Below are 17,737 nucleotides of genomic sequence, written 5' to 3' on the forward strand. Positions count from 1 at the left end.
AACTTTTCTTTCTTGTTTTCCAAGTTCTGATAAGAAGGGTGGGGTGGGTAAGTGATATTGTACCTCTACCACGTGACACAAGGTGAGTGAAGCATGGAATGGCGGAGTTTTAATCACTGCTCGACATCTACAACCTTTTACTGAAGGAATTTAGCTTATTCCCGCATGAATACATTAGGTAAGACTCTTATCTTCTCCCATATTACTAACTAGCTCCTACTCTTGGTATTTGTGTTGTTTTTTGGTGTGTTTTATGGGATAAAAAGCTCGTAGCACAGACATATTTTGTGAATAGATCACTGGGTGTGAAAGTTGGTCAGCCATTGAAGGACGTAAACACAACCAAATCTTTCAAATAACGGGGCATAAAATAGCCCACTACTCTTTTATAGACCGTCAAGACTTTATAAAAGCATTTCAGGGATATAATTATAGTGGTAAGGAAGTTTTGAGTGGGGAAATTAGAGCGTAAACTTGCCGTAGTATGCACAACAATGAAGCAGAGGTGAGCATTGTACAAATTATAATACTGTACAGCAATAATCGTCTAAGTGTACTCAAATATCAACTCAAAAATAACTGAAAAACGATTCTTGAATATTTGAATTACGCCTTTATGGTTTGAATTGGTGTTATATTCGTGTTTTTTGATCCATGTAAATGCAATATAGGCTTCAAGTCCCACCTAAAGCGTGGGAATTTGATAACCGGATACTACGTTGATCTCTAACGGAAGTTGATGTAAACATTACATGTAGAGAAAAGCTTTCTTCACCTCATTGAAAATCGTATTTTTTTAAACCTTGTGAGTTTTGCTTTGTTAAAAGAGATGTTTTATAACTTTCTTCACGATATGATTCCTTATATCTTATTATTTTATGCGTGGGAAATTAAATTTGTCATCGAAGAATTAAGAGATTTTGTTCCAATGTAAGTGGAATCTTTTGCTAAAGTGAAGTATTAGATTTAGATAGTTTTAAGGTCACACAAAAGCCAAAAGCAACAAGGTATTTTAAATACGAATATTTTGTCAGCCTTGAGGCAGAATGCATTGATTTTACGATTATTTAAGCAGAAGAAGAAAAGAAAAAAGAAATAAATAAATGATAGGTTTTCAAAAACTATAAATTTTTGGAAGTGTTTAGTAAAACGGAAATTATTTGACACTTAGTTGTGCTAGTTAGATAATCAAATTCTTGAGCCGTTTTTAATTCTACCTAATGATTTCTTTGTTTTTTATCCTTTTCAAACTTATATTGTCAACTTTTGATGAATAGTAGCTATATATCATGTTATTCTTAGGTCGTAGCCCAAGCCTGACAAATTATATTAGATTTATAGCTTTAAATATATATATTTTTATTACAGTTTCATGATAATGAGTAGATTCATAAGAGCAAATATAAACTCAATACCATCATGAAATAAAATAATACCATTCAGTTTTCAAGTTTTTTTTATACATAAATTGTGCCAATATTTAACAATTATTAAGTGATTATAGGTGGAATATTTACCGAGCCGCAAGACTTTGAGCAGCGAGGTGAATATCACCATAATCACTGAGCCTTAGGGGAATAATTGTTTTAGTATAATTTTAGACTTGAATATCAAAGAAAAGACAAAATTTGGGATAAAAATGTTTTAGTATTACTTTTGGTCTGGAAAACTTTGGAAAACCTCATAATAACTGCTATCCATAAGTGGATGTAGATTTGAAAGTGACAAATATAATTGAGGGTATCCAATATTTTTATTACACGGTTTCAACTAATTAGGTCAAATTTTTACACAAATTATTATATCTGATATTGAAGACATTAAGCAAGCTAATTATATCCAAATAGTTTTTTAGAAATCGTGCAATTCCAACAAAATATCCCTACTATAAATTTACTTAATTTTTTCGATAAGGAATCTTAACAATGGGTTAAAAAGCAAGTAACATGATAAATTAGGGATCCGTTGTGATGATAGCAAGATAAATTGATGATAGCATGATAAATTTGAGAAAGATAAACTTGCATATCAAAAGAATTCAAAATTTATCTTGAAAGAATCTCAGAAGAAGAATTCTCCTGTAGAGTAAGTGCCTAAGACTACACTTCAATTACATCATCAAAGATTGTAACTTTCTGGATTCGAGTGATAATATTGTAAATATCTTTTATTTTATTAAATTTCAACTCAAAATCTTTTTATTTGAGTAAATATTTAGGTTCAAATTATGAATGTTAGTGCTGATTGGTCTGTCCGTAATTTATGACCTGGAGATGCAACAACTGATAAACACATGAAAACTAATGCTTCGTTCATAATGTATGGCAGAGGGGAGGGGGGGGGGGGGGCAGAAGAAAATTTGAAATGTCCAGAATAATTCTTAACACCCCCCTTAAAGTCATGCAAAAAAATATGATCCCCCTAAGCAAGGCTTCTTCCAAAAATTGTGCATCCCCCCTTTTTTCTGATAAAAATTTGTCCATCCCTCCCTTTTTCCTACCAAAATTTTCCCAATCCCCCCTCAATTTCACCTGCCCCCCTCTGGCATACATTATGAACGCAGCCTAACACACCTTGGTGATCTGAACTGATTGCTAAAAAAATAAGTTTTAATAAAGAGTGCATCACAAGAAATTTAAGATATTTCCATTAGTCCTCTTTGTTACTCTGAATCATATTATAATACATTAAACTACAATAGCATAGAAAGTGAACTGCAAAATGTGTTGAATGGATTTTTAAATTGATTTTCCAGGAAAATGAGTGTGAGTTTTGAAGGTACAGCGTCACATATGTTGGCCGGAAAGTAAGTATGACTGGTAGCCTAATATATCGCAATCGATTTATCAAAGTTAAACTTTGTTCACTTTTTTATGTTTACTTTTTTGAATCTGACACCATTTTTAGGTCTTTACTGCATTTAGGGCTTTTAGGTCTTTATTTATTGTGTTGTATTTTTATCTTGCAAACGTAATCAAAATTTTATAAGAGCCATGCATTCAATGAAAGCTATGCTATTTTATTTTGTATAGCATTTTAAATGAATCCATTCCAAAAGATGAAGCAGAACATTTACTTCAGGAACTTATCATTGATATGAGTAAGTAGAGCAGTGGACCAACAAGGCTACCATCAATCAGCATTGCCGTCATCTTCATCATCTTTATCATCATCATTATCATCTTCATCATCACCATCATCATCATCATCCATCATTTTCATCATCATCACCATCATCATCTTTATCATTATCATCCATCATCATCTTTATCATCATCATCATCACCATCATCTTCATCATCTTTATCATCATCATCATCTTCATCATCTTTATCATCATCACCATCATCTTCATCATCTTTATCATCATCACCATCATCTTCATCATTATCACATTCATCATCACCATCATCATTAGCATCATCACTACCATCATCATCATCATGATGATCGTGTCATAACATCAACAGTCATCATACCACAGTCATGGTCATCATTGTCATCATTATGCCATCATACTTCACTGCAATCATCTTCATCATCATTGCCTTCTTAATTATTATTACCATCAATCCAACATATCACTTTTATTGATTTAAGTTAACAATTAATTTCGCTGTTTCTGTAACATAAATCCAGGTAATGAGAATTTTGATACAATCAAGTTTGCTGCATACCGGACAGCTGCTAAGCTGCAGTTTGTCCAGAGAAGAACAAATCGTGAGTATAGCACCCCTGCTCCTTTTGTTTCTTAATGCCATAGAGTAATCTATTAATTACAGCACAACACACAAAAGTATGACCACATTTAATGTATCCGCAAACTTCTATACACAGGCTTTTTCTTGCCAAACGAGCAATTATACGCTCTCTTTGGTAAAACCAGCCAGCTTCGCATCGAAATGTGTTGGTTTAATGTGCAAAAGCCAGTGCATAGAAGAACACAAATACGTTAAGCTTGGTCATACTTTTGCACATTGCACTGTAAAATTGAAATTAAGACTGAAGTAGACCTCTTATCTTGGGTGTAATGTTTACCACTTTCAGACCACATGTCATTCCCTAGAGTATCACTTCTTTATTTAAGATTGCACATAAAACACATGAATATGGATACAACTCAAACAAAGAAACTTAATCTCAAGAGAATGACACATGGCCTGAAGGGGATAAATAATAATGTGAAGAGATTAGCTTTTCTAAAAAAATCTTTTTCTCAATTTTTCTCTCCAACAGTTCACCTTGTAGATGTATATAACATGATTGAAGCATTCAGGGAAAATGGTCTAAACACACTAGACCATAATACAGAGCTGCATGAGCTGAGAGTAGAGGCAGTAGTTTCTAGTATATTTTATGCTCTCAACAAGAGACTGCCGACGTCACATGAGGTTGATGTAGAGAAATCTATCAGTTTGGTCACAAACTGGCTTCTTTATGCTTACGACAGGTAAATCTGGTGATGCTTCTTAATGTCTTTATCGTTCATTCTTGCTGCACACATCCTGGAGATAAAATGCAATAACATTACCCCAGATGCACTATCGAAACTGTGAAACAACTGTTAAGCACTGAATAAGGGTGGACAATGGTCAATGGGGTGCTGCTCATCTGTTTTACCCCTCCCCCCTAAAAAACCTGTTTCTGCCGATGGCTAAAACAGGTTAGGACAAATTTTGATGTAAGTGTATTCACATCTAGATGCAAGAAACACTACTTCCAATATTTCCTATAAATACCTTTATTCTCTACTAGGGACAAAAAGTCATATTTAAATTAATTTTTTTAAATTATTTTCCATTTGTTACCAGTGATGGTATTGGCAGAATACGAGTGTTATCAGTCAAGACAGCTCTATCAACATTGTGTTATGGCAGACTAGTAGACAAGCTGAGATGTAAGAATTCTTAAAATGGACTTCAAAATGGATTTTTCGAAGATCTTGATTTTTTGGCATAAACGTTTTACCCAAAATGGCTTCCACTGCACATTAGTAGCTTTATCACTGTCTTTAGAAACTTAGCAACTTATCTTTACTTCGCTCAACCAGCAAAACTGTCCGACCGAGGTGGATACCCTGTCCTGTACCCTTCTTATTTGGCCTGAGAAATGCCAGATTTCTATGCCAAGGATCTCCCTGAGATGAATATTTTATGTTCACTTTTTTATACATTTCTTTTCTCAAAAGTAATTAATATAATTGTTCTATTTTTAGATCATTTTTCACAAATTGAGGACGACAATGGTATTTTGAACTTCCCTAAATTTGAAGCATACTTACGAGAGCTTTTACAGGTTTGTTACTAGATGGCAAAATAACTTGCTTAATTAGCACAGCCAACTTGATTTTAAGACCTGTCACATTTGGCTTAAACTTTTAACTGGAACTCATGTGCAAACAGTGTTGCAAGACAAGTTTCAGATGGGTGGTACACGGCACGATTTCAACACAAGTTCAACAAAACTTGTGTTGAGAGCAAGTGTCAGGAAAACCGGAGAACCCGGAAAACCCTCAAAGCACAGGAGAGAACCAACAAATAACTCTACTCATATACGACACCAAACCTGGCGGGACTCAAACTCGGGTCGCATTGATGAGAGGCAAGCACTCACACCACTATGCCACCCGTGCATCCCATTTTCCTTATGTAAAATACAAAAAGTCTTTAGCAGAATCAATGAATATCATTTCATGATTTTTTCCCCAGTTACCATCAGCAGTAGGAGAAGGGCCGACGTTTGGTTTTGCTGAAGATGTAGCTAGTAGTTTCTTTAAGCCACAAGGGGTCAGTAAATAAAGAACATGCGCTGTGTGAAGCATGCAGTTATATAGTAGTTTGAGATTGGCAGAACACTAGGGAAGGGTTAGAAAAGAATGATGCATAGCAGAGTGCTTCTCATCAATTCTCAAGTGTTCAAATGTTTTTTATTTTTTACTTTTATGAAATACAAATTACAACAGTTGTTATTTTGGATACAACTGATGAAATAGAAAAATGTGATCTTGTGAGACCAACCAATCAGAATGCAAGATTTAGAACAGCTACCTTCTTTATAAAGCACATTTTGCAACAGTCCTGTGTCCAGAACAACACCATGATAGCTGCAGCAAAGCACATCCATATGCAGGCTTTGCACCATGATGGCAGCCATGACGGAAGACACTGAAACTGAATTCTTTCTCATATAAATCAGATTAGACCAGATTCCATTGTTCCTGCCTCTTGTAATGGTGCAAAGCCTCTATTTTGATTTTACAGTCATCTGTTCAAAGTTATTAGGGATAACTAGTAAAAGTTCTGACTTTGTTTTTTGTTTTATAGCCACTTGCCCGGCAAGGAACCACACTTCAGAACTTCTTAGAGTGTGTTATTTCTAAGGACACTCCTGCACCTTATGCTTGGCTTTCTACCTTACAGAAAATGAATAATTCTGCCTCTGGTAAGGTTTGATAAGTTTTATGGGAAGCCCCCCAAAAAATCCTTCAAATGTTATCGGACCATGAAACAACCTCTGGGCTGATCTAAGTGATCTAAGTCAGGGCATGACTGACTCAAAGATTGGACCCTGAAACAACCTCTGGGCTGATATGAGGCAGGGCATGGCTAACTCACAGATCAAACCCTGAAACAACCTCTGGGCTGATCTAAGTGATCTAAGTCAGGGCATGACTGACTCAAAGATTGGACCCTGAAACAACCTCTGGGCTGATATGAGTCAGGGCATGGCTAACTCACAGATAAAACCCTGAAACAACCTCTGGGCTGATCTAAGTGATCTAAGTCAGGGCATGACTGACTCAAAGATTGGACCCTAAAACAACCTCTGGGCTGATCTAAGTCAGGGCATGGCAAATTCACAGATTGAACGCTGAAAGTCAGGGCACAGCTAACAACCAGTATTCACATGTGATGCTGAGTCCAGGAATCGAATCTTAAACCTCAGAAGTGGGGAGCAAGACAGACTGCACTACTATTATATACCACCCTTGATTCCAAAGAGGGTGGCTGGTTACTCAATGCACTCTCCTGGATTTGCACTTGAACAAAGTACCTAGTTACACTTTAAGTTTTACTGTCTTAGTTCTTGGCAAGCAAGTTTCTTATCCTTTCAGTGTCCTCTCCTCCTTTGGATAAATCGAAACATGACCTTTAATGACTAATAACATTTTATCATGTTTTTTTTGTCAGTTGAACATCAGGTTGGCTGTCAGATCTGTAAAAAGAAACCTATAGTAGGATTTAGGTATATGACTGCTTTTGACAAATTAGTTTTTCTAATAGTCCCTTTCACAGTTCCCTGTGCAATCTTAAAAGGTAGCAATGCCTTTGCATGAGCTTGCAATGATAGAGACCTTTTTTCAACACCTTGGACAATTATTCACATGCCTCTATCATTGCAAGCTCACCATTCATCTCGCTTTGATGCAAAGGTACAGCTACCTCTCAAGATGGCGCATGGAACTGTGAAAGGGACTAATGTGTGTGTAATGGGTTGCATGCGCACTGCTATGGCATGGTCTCTCACCACTGTGTAGCTCAAGCCTGAGGTCGCGGGTTTGATTCTCATTTTAACCCCACATGTGGGGGTAGCATGGGTGGCATACGCAGCTAACGGGTCGGGTCACTGGTTTGAGCCGTGAGGTCACCATATGGGAATTGAATTTGCTTGATGTGTTGTTCTCTAGTCCTATGCTACGAGGGTTTTCTCCAGGTTCTACGGTTTCATCCCTCTTTAAAAATCAACATGTGAGTTGAGCGTTGTGTGCATAGAATATTGAATGAAGTGGTAGTGCATGTGAGTGAAAAGAGTCCCCAATTAGTGCGAAAGCGCTAGAATGACTAGACACTTAAAGTGATTTGTGTGAGTTGAGATTGTTTGATATGTGTTGTTCTCTCCATTGCTACAAGGGTTTTTCTCCAGGTTCTCTGGTTTTCCACCCTCCATAAAAAATAAAAATGTAAGTTGAGTGCTGTGTGTTGTAAATATAGAACATAGTGGTAAAGAGTGTGTATCAACCTCACAGGAGTGTCCCATACTGGAAATGATGGTTATATCACATAAAATTTTGAGTCGCACCTGTCTAGGTTTTGATGTGACATTGTAGCAAAATATTATATTATCATTACCAACAATCTTAAATAAAGTATTATCCAAATCTCTAATGTATTGCTTTATTCTAATACTTTTATATTTTGATTGATTTGACTCGTATCTTTTAGGTACAAATGTCTTCATTGCCAGAACTACATTCTTTGTCAGGTATGATACAAGTTTATTGAATAATCTTTTTGCAGTCCGTCTTGTCCACCAGCCCAGAGAAGCTAGATTTCATTAGGTTGAACACCTCAGTTTGTTTTGTTTGCTTTCTTTCCATTCCATTTCTTTCCTTTCCTTTTTTCTGTTTCCGTTTCGTTTCATTTTCTTTCCTTTCCTTTATTTCCTTTCGTTTTTCCCCTTAGTTTGTAAACACATATCTAAAATATTTTCAAAATCTTTCGTTTAGGATTGTTTTTGGCGAGGAAAAACATCTCAGGCCCACAAAACTGATCATGATGTCCGCGAATACACAACTTGGGTAAGAATGATAATGTGTACATTTATTTAGCCATATTAATTTTTTTATTCACATGTGAGTAGAATTTGTTGGGTTTCTTCCATGATTTGAGGGGTTTTCTCCTGGTTTTCCTCCCTCCGCGAAACTGCAAAAACATGTTTAATTCTAATTCAATCTGTGAGGTAGCCATCCCCTGACTTTAATCAGCCCTCTAAGTGGTACCAGGGTATCAATAGAACACTAAGGTTTGAGTTTTTTTGTCAGAATTTTAAATTGACATTTTTTTGTTTTTTAGAAAATGGGCGAGAGAGGGAATTCCATTCGAAGTAAATTTTTGTGTGGATCGGGAAAGAAAAAGAGACCGTCGTTACCTGAATATCCCCATGAGCCACAACCCAACAAAACACTGGATATGTCCAATATCGTGTGAGTATACTGTTGTTGTGTGACACTGTCGTTACCTGAATATCCCCATGAACCACAACCCAACAAAACACTGGATATGTCCAATATCGTGTAAGTATACTGTTGTTGTGTGACACTGTCGTTACCTGAATATCCCCATGAACCACAACCCAACAAAACACTGGATATGTCCAATATTGTGTGAGTATACGGTTGTTGTGTGACACTGTCGTTACCTGAATATCCCCATGAACCACAACCCAACAAAACACTGGATATGTCCAATATCGTGTGAGTATACTGTTGTTGTGTGACACTGTCGTTACCTGAATATCCCCATGAACCACAACCCAACAAAACACTGGATATGTCCAATATCGTGTAAGTATACTGTTGTTGTGTGACACTGTCGTTACCTGAATATCCCCATAAACCACAACCCAACAAAACACTGGATATGTCCAATATCGTGTGAGTATACTGTTGTTGTGTGACACTGTCGTTACCTGAATATCCCCATGAACCACAACCCAACAAAACACTGGATATGTCCAATATCGTGTGAGTATACTGTTGTTGTGTGACACTGTCGTTACCTGAATATCCCCATGAACCACAACCCAACAAAACACTGGATATGTCCAATATCGTGTGAGTATACTGTTGTTGTGTGACACTGTCGTTACCTGAATATCCCCATGAGCCACAACTCAACAAAACACTGGATATGTCCAATATCGTGTGAGTATACTGTTGTTGTGTGACACTGTCGTTACCTGAATATTCCCATGAACCACAATCCAACAAAACACTGGATATGTCCAATATCGTGTGAGTATACTGTTGTTGTGTGACACTGTCACGCATTCCGTTTTGAAACAATATTACGTGTGGCCATTGCATATTGTAAGGGTATCAAGGCAGGGTGGTGTAGTTGTAGTACACTCGCCTCATCTCTGGGGTCTCGTGTTTGATTCCTCAGGGCTTGGCATCACATGTGAGTAGAGTTTGTTAGGCTTCTCCCTTTATTCAAGGGTTTTCTCCGGTTTCCCGCAAAATCTATTCAAAATTCGTTCTGTGAGTTAGCTGTGCCCTGTGCCCTGTGCCCAATATATAAATTATTTGACTCAGAGCAAAAATTATTATAGATTGTGCGAAATATTTCAAGTGTATAGCAAGATCTTCATTCCTAAAAACTGTTTTTTAAACCAATGATGAAACGCGTTGCACGCGGTGCGGGACGCCCCTAAATTTTGAAAGAAAAGAAAATGAGCAAAAAAGAGTATTCCTAGATATTTTCTTTGGGCCTCCCTCTAAGGATGCACATTTTACCCAGTAACTATCATAAACCAGACACCATTAAAAATTGAATTCGATTTATTTTTTGAAAGCATTTTAGTTTAAAATCTTTTCTCGAGATGTTCGAGGCCCCGAAGAATTATTTTCTCAATCAGATTCTTTTTTCCTTGAGTTCTCTGAATGGCTTTTCTTCCTTACTTGTTTTAAATAGTCTTTAGTCTGATTTTCTGAAGACGGTATTGCAAATACGGTGTTTTTGTTAGTAAGGAAACCACAAATCCATTGTGGAACGACTTTGAATATAAAAGGATCTACGAGCGTACGAATCCATTTATAATTTATGACCATCGGATTCGCAATCCAAAACGCCGTCGTTAACGAACAAGGGAATAAATCTCCTAGGGAATGAAACGATGTACGAATAGGAACATGGATAGGTCGATAAAGCTGAAGACTTTAGTGAATCTTTATATGAATCTTCTATTTATAAAATCGTCGTTACAATGAAATCGTCCGACGAGCCAAGGTGCGTTGTCTTGAAACTCAAACCTGGACAGTCTTGCTACATTGTAACTCGGAATTCCAAAGTGAAACTCCATTCGCATTCTCCAAGTCCACGAAACACGTGAGTATTTCTCAAGTATCTTCTCTAGTTCTTGGCGTTTCAGTTTGTGCTCAAAGAAGAAAAGAAAAAACGAAAAAAAAGGGAAAAATTTCGAATGAAACGTCTCGGCACAACGACTGAACAACTTATGACGAACTTACCAGAATTATTCGCGAAGCAATTGTTTACAGTGATACAAAGATATATTACGAGAGCATTCAGCAATGATTTCAAGAATCCCTCGATTCCCATGTACCTTTTAGTCAACGTTATTTATTTTTAAAATCGCCTGTGTTGCTCTAAATATTTTTCACTCCTTAAAGGATGGGGTTACATATTTCTTGTTAATTTGAAATAAAAAGTAAATATACAGCAATTAACTCTCTATATCTAGTTAGTATATTGTTTCAGACGGAGTAAACTAAAAATAGAATAAATAATAATTATTAATCCTACTTTAGACAATGTCACTATGACCCACAATGCACTTTGGTCATGGAATGCACTATTCAGTATGCAGTATTCAGTATTCAACCTTTTTTGAAATAGCTGTATATGAAACTATTTATATATGAGACTGAGGATTAGTGGTTTTTGTACTTTTGCTGGTAGAAAAAGGTTTAAACATGAATTTGGTTCACTGACAAATGGTGCATAGAATATTAAATTGCATTAGTTATGTCATCTTTGTTATCATCAACGTAATCATCATCACTATCATCATCATCATCATGACCATCATTACTATCATCACCATCACCAATACCATTACTATTATCAGCGTCATCATCACCATCGTCATCATCGTCATCATCATCACCATCATCATCATCACCATCATCACTATCACCGTCATCATCACCAACATCATCATCGTCATCACCATCATCATCATCATCACCATCATCATCACTATCACCGTCATCATCATCATCACCATCGTCATCACCATCACCATCACCAACATCATCGTCACCATCACCATCATCACTGTCATCATCACCATCATCATCACTATCACCGTCATCATCATCACCATCGTCATCACCATCATCATCACTGTCATCACCATCATCACTGTCATCATCACCATCATAAACAACATCACCCTTAACAACATCATCATCATCACCGTCATCATCACCATCATCAACAACATCATCATTATCTCCATCAACATCACCATCATCATCATTATCTCCATCAACATCACCATCATCATCACTGTCTATATATGTTTTTCCAGCTTGGCATCTTCAACTAATGTTTTGTCTACTATTCATTCACAGCCCACCGTTGCCATCAGACCTCTCAGGTCAAGCGCACGCTACCTCCGACTATACTTCATCTCCCTCACCCGAGTCAGGAGCCTCGTCCACATCATCTAACAGGAGGAAGCTCTCCGAGGACTTTGACCAAAGGTAAATGCACCTTTACAATACCATAATGCTTTGCGCTTTAATTAATAGATCAACACTGAGGTTGTTTCAGGGTTCAATCTGTGAGTTAACCATGCCCTGACATAGATCAGTCCAGAGGTATTTCAGGGTTTGATCTAAGTGTTAGTTGTGCCCTGACTTAGATCAGTCCAGAGGTTGTTTTAGGGTTCAATCTGTGAGTTAGCCATGCCCTGACTTAGATCAGTCCAGAGGTATTTCAGGGTTTGATCTAAGTGTTAGTTGTGCCCTGACTTAGATCAGCCCAGAGGTTGTTTTAGGGTTCAATCTGTGAGTTAGCCATGCCCTGACTTAGATCAGCCCAGAGGTTGTTTTAGGGTTCAATCTGTGAGTTAGCCATGCCCTGACTTAGATCAGCCCTGAGGTTGTTTTAGGCTTTGATCTGTGAGTTAGCCATGCCCTGACTTAGATCAGCCAAGAGATTGTTTCAGGGTTTGAATAAAATTAATGTTTATGTTCAGATGTCTGACCAGTTACCTTTGTTGATAGCTTTTTACTTTCCGTCTGCCATCTAAATAAATAATTAGATAAACTATCCTTTCGATTAGATTATCTTAAAAGAAAAGTGTTTTTTCTTTTTACATGATAAGGACCTTTGGCTTTTGATTGGTCAAATATTGAATAACTTATCCTGTTTTTTTCCCTTCTTTGTCTTTCCTTAAAAAAACATTACATCAAAACTAAAATCAAACAATTTTGAGGATTAGAGAACTTAAACAAATTGCCTATGGTTTTTCGATGGTAATTTGTTGACGTAATTTGTTGGTATGTCTTCTTATTTACCATGGCTCTCGACCAATCAGAAAGCGAGAAAATTTACATTTGTGGTAAAAAATTTTAAATACATTTCAAATTTCGGTTTTAAATAAAATTCGGAGTAAAATTCTGAGTATGAGGTCGATGGGTTTATATGGCGAAGGTCGTATGACGAAGGTTTATTTGTTCCTGTCGTATTTTGGAGGTTTTTACTTTTCAATGTGGTCGTAAAATTGAGGTCTGTATTCCCAGGTGGTCGTGTAAGAGGTTAAATAATAGTTATGGTTGGTCGTATTAGAGAGGTCATTGCTCAATATGGTCTTATAATCACGATGCACCTGTTATGGTTGGTCGGAGTTTTTGGTCGTTAAATATAGGTCATCTTCTTTAACCACATCGTAAAGATTGTTTTTGTTCACGAAGTCATCTATCCATCTTGGTCGTTCAGGTCGACTAAGGGAGGTCCTCTGGTCGTTTTAGTAGAGGCCAATATTCGTTTCGTCCTCTAATCCCGGTCGCATTAGAAAGGGTATCAATCCTGTGGATGTTTTTCTTTCCTTGGGACTCCCTAGAGCTCTGTTTCTTGTGTCTCCATTTACCTCAAGTTAATTGATTAAGAAAACCAGAGAGTCAATACGGCAAACACAATTCTAGTAATCCTATAATATAATTTATCATATAAAAAGCTTTGCTTTTTTTTTTATTAAAGTGTCAGTCAGAGCAACGGGAGACGGAAAAGCCTAATTCAGATCATGAGTCTTAAGCACAGAGAGTTATAGACGGCGTGGTTCAAATTCATGCGTAATACTTGATAATAGAAAGCGCGTCTGTTATTATAAAACGCTAGACAACTTGATTCTGGCGCTAAAATTCCCTATATAAAACACCGATTTAGAGGCATTGTCGGCAGCTTTACATTGTATCTCATTGTGGAGACTTGAATAGGGTATTTTAGTGATATTGGACATTTTTCAGTGATTGGATTTTGATCGTCTGGTAAGGATATTGAAATATGAAGTATTTACGTTTTTGCTAGTGTAGTTCTTGTGTTTTGACTGTTAGGTCTTTTTGTGTTCTATCGGGGCGGAAATTGATTTTTAGTTTATGAAATAATGATTTGAGAGGAAGAGGGGAAATTGAAAATGAACTCAAAGAGAGAGAGAGAATAGATTAATGAATGAACAAATTATCAGGAAAGAATGAACGAATAAAAGAAGAGTGGAATGAATGAATGGACTGACTGGACGGACGGAGGACGGATGGACGGATGGATGGATGGATGGGCGAATGGATGGATGAATGGATGAATGGACGGACGGACGGACGGACGGACGGACGGAGGGAGGGAGGGAGGGAGGGAGGGAGGGAGGGAGGGAGGGAGGGAGGGAGGGAGGGAGGGAGGGAGGGAGGGAGGGAGGGAGGGAGGGAGGGAGGGATGGGTGGGTGGATGGATGGGTGGGTGGGTGAATGGATGGATGGATGGGTGGATGGATGGGTGGGTGGGTGGGTGGATGGATGGATTGATGGATGCAGAATAGACGAACAAGCAAACGAAAGAATTAAAGAATGAATAAATATATATAATATATATATATATATAAATGAATGAAATAATAAAAGATAAACAAAAAAAACACTGAATTATTTTTCAAGTAAGTCAAGAGAGAGATGAATGAAGTAATGCAGCAAAATAATGAAATTAAAAACAACAAGATCAAGTAACCTAAAATTAATTCTATTTTCACTTCTCTCTGATCCTACTGAGTGTGTTTTTATTTTATAGGATATTTTAAACCATAAACAATAATACCATTTGGCTATCAAAAATCTTTTCTCTCCACTAACAATAAACAACAATTCGTATTTAACGTGTTTTTTTTCTCTGAATCATTCGACAAAATCTTCTTAAATAAATGATCCGAAAATCCTTTTCGAAAACTTCCACGAGACAAATGTAGTCTGCTTTCCTAAGCTGTGGGGTCTTTCCATTCTTTATCCATAAGCTGTTTTATTCCGTTGAAAGTTGATAATGATCTTTTCTTTGGGAACGCTGAACATTAATCTAGATTTTACCGGAATACCTGTTTTGTTGAAGCTTTTACATCCTGTAGAAATAAATTCACACATTTTTCTGTCGATTAAGCGTCTTGTAGTCGCTGTAATCAACTGTTTTTGACAGTAAAATCCTCTCTCCTAAACGCGAGCAGCTGGTCTACAAAATCACTCTCACAACGAATACTTATTCATTAATTCTCGTTCGAATTAATTCGTTTTCATACAGAGTAACACCTCCGGTCTAAGGGACAATAATTTTAAAGAGCTCTCGAAACACAACCGACTGCGCCAAAGAAAAGAAGCTTCAACATTCAACATCATTTTTCAACCCGCTCTTCGTCCAGAATATTTTGTATCTTCGCTCATTTATTTGTTGGTTGACTTATTGCGAGAGTGTAAATGTTGTCTAATAGACACTGACGTTAGTATTTAACGACCTGAACATTTTACTGGACGATTGAAAAACACACGTATTGACATATTTAAAAACAGCGAAAACTTTGGTCAAGCTAGCCTTGAAAAAAAACACAGAATGGAAAGTCTTTCAGACGTTTATGGGTAAATATGATTTTTTTCTATTTATCCTCGCGATGGGAAAAAATTTTCAACTTGTTTTGTGTAGTATAGAATACTCTGCGATAGCATAACTACGTTGATTCATACTGTTGATAATCTTGACTCCTCAATTTACCGCAACTGCTACCTCGGTTTTCAAATTATCTTTATGAGCAAACTCAATTAGGAATGAGTAATTTTGTTTTTTATCTTATTTTTCGGCATAATTTTGGTCTAATTTTTGGTATTAGAACCGAAAACCTAGTTTTTGAGAAATTTAGAAAAATTTATCGGAAGAAGTTGGCTTTAGGGCGTGAAATGGTTGGACGTTATTTCCGCTTTTAAAACCAAAACTTATTCTATTATTTTCTTTATTTTTCTTATCGTTTCTTTGTTCTTTTTTCTTTTCAGAATGGATGACGAGCATAAGCTTATTTCGCGGTATGCAGCAAGGTAAGAACGAATCCTCAATCACTTATTTTCAAGAGAAAAACGAAGTCTCCGAGACTAATTCACGGCAGGAAGGCTACGCTAATGACTCAGCTAATAAATGTTTCTTCAATCTGTTCCCCTGTCGAGATATACAAATGTACTTGGCTTATAGTTATGTCCACCATAATATTATTTCTTATTTTTCTTTAAGTCACGAACTTATTCAACTCTGAACTCCGAGCAACGGCAATTTATTCTAACTGCGGTTGCAATGCCGTCGAAGTGTTAAAAACACATTTCTGTAGTAACTTTTTAAAAGATAGGTGTGAGTTCAAAATTAGAAATAGAGGTGGCCGAAGCTTAATAATATCATGGCTTCAAAAATCAAAGATAACTTGTGGTTTTCTTAAACACTGCGTTTATAATTGTCTCATGACTATAAAACCAAGTTACTAATTTAATCGTTTTTACTATTTCTTGGACAGCCAGTGAAGAAACGCTAATTTTCTCTGCGCATTAACGACAAATCCGCAACCATCTTAGAACTTTATTGAGGACTAGCGAAAATCATAAGATTTGTAAAGATTTCTCTCGTCGAACCTTTGTGATAATTATCTATTTGCTTGCTCAAATGATATTAAATTATTGTTGCTGAAAAAAAAAAAAATTGAAAATAGACAAACATACAAAAAAGGGTATTTTTAAAAGTTACTTTTGGGTGCGCCACGATTTAGTTTTGCAAAAATCGTTCGAAAATATTAGAAAACTCCTTCAATTGTTCTTGATTTTAAAAAAAACAACACTATTTTCTAATTCCTCGAGGTTTTTAAATAATAAATATTTTATGATGTAAGTTGAGGTATATAGGCAGCAGATATTTTTTATTAAACTGAACAGTTTGAAAAGATGAGTATGGCTCCCTTAGAAGCGAACGCTCTAGTTGAGTGTTTTCACGTGCGACTCAAGATTTCGTGTTTTCAGTTGCAGCTGATGCTTTGCAGATGAGTGGAGAAGAGAAGACAAGATAGCTATGAATTAGCGCTCAAATCGAATCAAAACCAATACTTATTCTGTATAATACCAACAGTCTAATCTTCGAATAATACCTAATTGACTATCCAACACTTTTAGAGTATTATTCGATGACTTGTCTATCGTATATATTGTTGGAAACTAGTACAATATCTAATTAGGAGCCTAAGCTTGGCTCATTTCTAGTATTGGCCACACCAAACAGCATTATCAAGATAAAAAAATATAGATATCATGGGGAAAAATCCGGATTTAAAATTCCATTGGCATGGCGTCGTAGAATGTCTCACCCAAAAAAAAGGTTTGAGCAACTCGCTGGAATTCACTAATATTTTTCTAGTTTTCTTGAGAAATGAGGGATAAAATGGGAGATTCAGTTTTCTTCGCGCAGTTTACTTCAACAAATTCGCGGAGTTATAATTTCTGAATAGAATTGGACCCAACGGAGAGATTTTCTTTGGAATTCGTGTCATAAAAAGAATAAGAAGAAACAGACTATGGTCTCTTGAAAAATAGAGGGGGAAAAGATTAAAAAAAAAAAAATGGAAAGTCACTTAACTGAACGAATGTTGTTGCTTGTTCCTG

General features: G+C 36.5%; 1 protein-coding gene across 1 annotated transcript in view; it reads left to right on the forward strand.

The window, feature by feature from the left end:
- Positions 1-86: 86 nt before the first annotated feature.
- LOC116290881 (dystrobrevin beta) overlaps positions 87-17,737 on the forward strand; it is a 31,114-nt gene continuing 13,463 nt past the window's right edge. The window contains exons 1-15 of the mRNA XM_089029339.1: positions 87-178; positions 2,756-2,806; positions 3,033-3,100; positions 3,640-3,720; positions 4,237-4,450; positions 4,812-4,897; positions 5,216-5,295; positions 5,709-5,786; positions 6,324-6,441; positions 7,191-7,245; positions 8,223-8,262; positions 8,507-8,578; positions 8,853-8,983; positions 12,155-12,286; positions 16,100-16,141. Coding sequence (XP_088885465.1) covers positions 2,760-2,806; positions 3,033-3,100; positions 3,640-3,720; positions 4,237-4,450; positions 4,812-4,897; positions 5,216-5,295; positions 5,709-5,786; positions 6,324-6,441; positions 7,191-7,245; positions 8,223-8,262; positions 8,507-8,578; positions 8,853-8,983; positions 12,155-12,286; positions 16,100-16,141 — 1,244 coding nt within the window. The 5' untranslated portion in view covers positions 87-178; positions 2,756-2,759. The remainder of the gene's footprint in view (positions 179-2,755; positions 2,807-3,032; positions 3,101-3,639; positions 3,721-4,236; positions 4,451-4,811; positions 4,898-5,215; positions 5,296-5,708; positions 5,787-6,323; positions 6,442-7,190; positions 7,246-8,222; positions 8,263-8,506; positions 8,579-8,852; positions 8,984-12,154; positions 12,287-16,099; positions 16,142-17,737) is intronic.

The sequence above is a fragment of the Actinia tenebrosa genome, unplaced genomic scaffold (assembly GCF_029948245.1).
Source record: "Actinia tenebrosa isolate PJP-AT-01 unplaced genomic scaffold, QUT_ActTen_1.0 PGA_scaffold14__42_contigs__length_11649687, whole genome shotgun sequence".
Lineage (NCBI taxonomy): Eukaryota > Metazoa > Cnidaria > Anthozoa > Actiniaria > Actiniidae > Actinia > Actinia tenebrosa.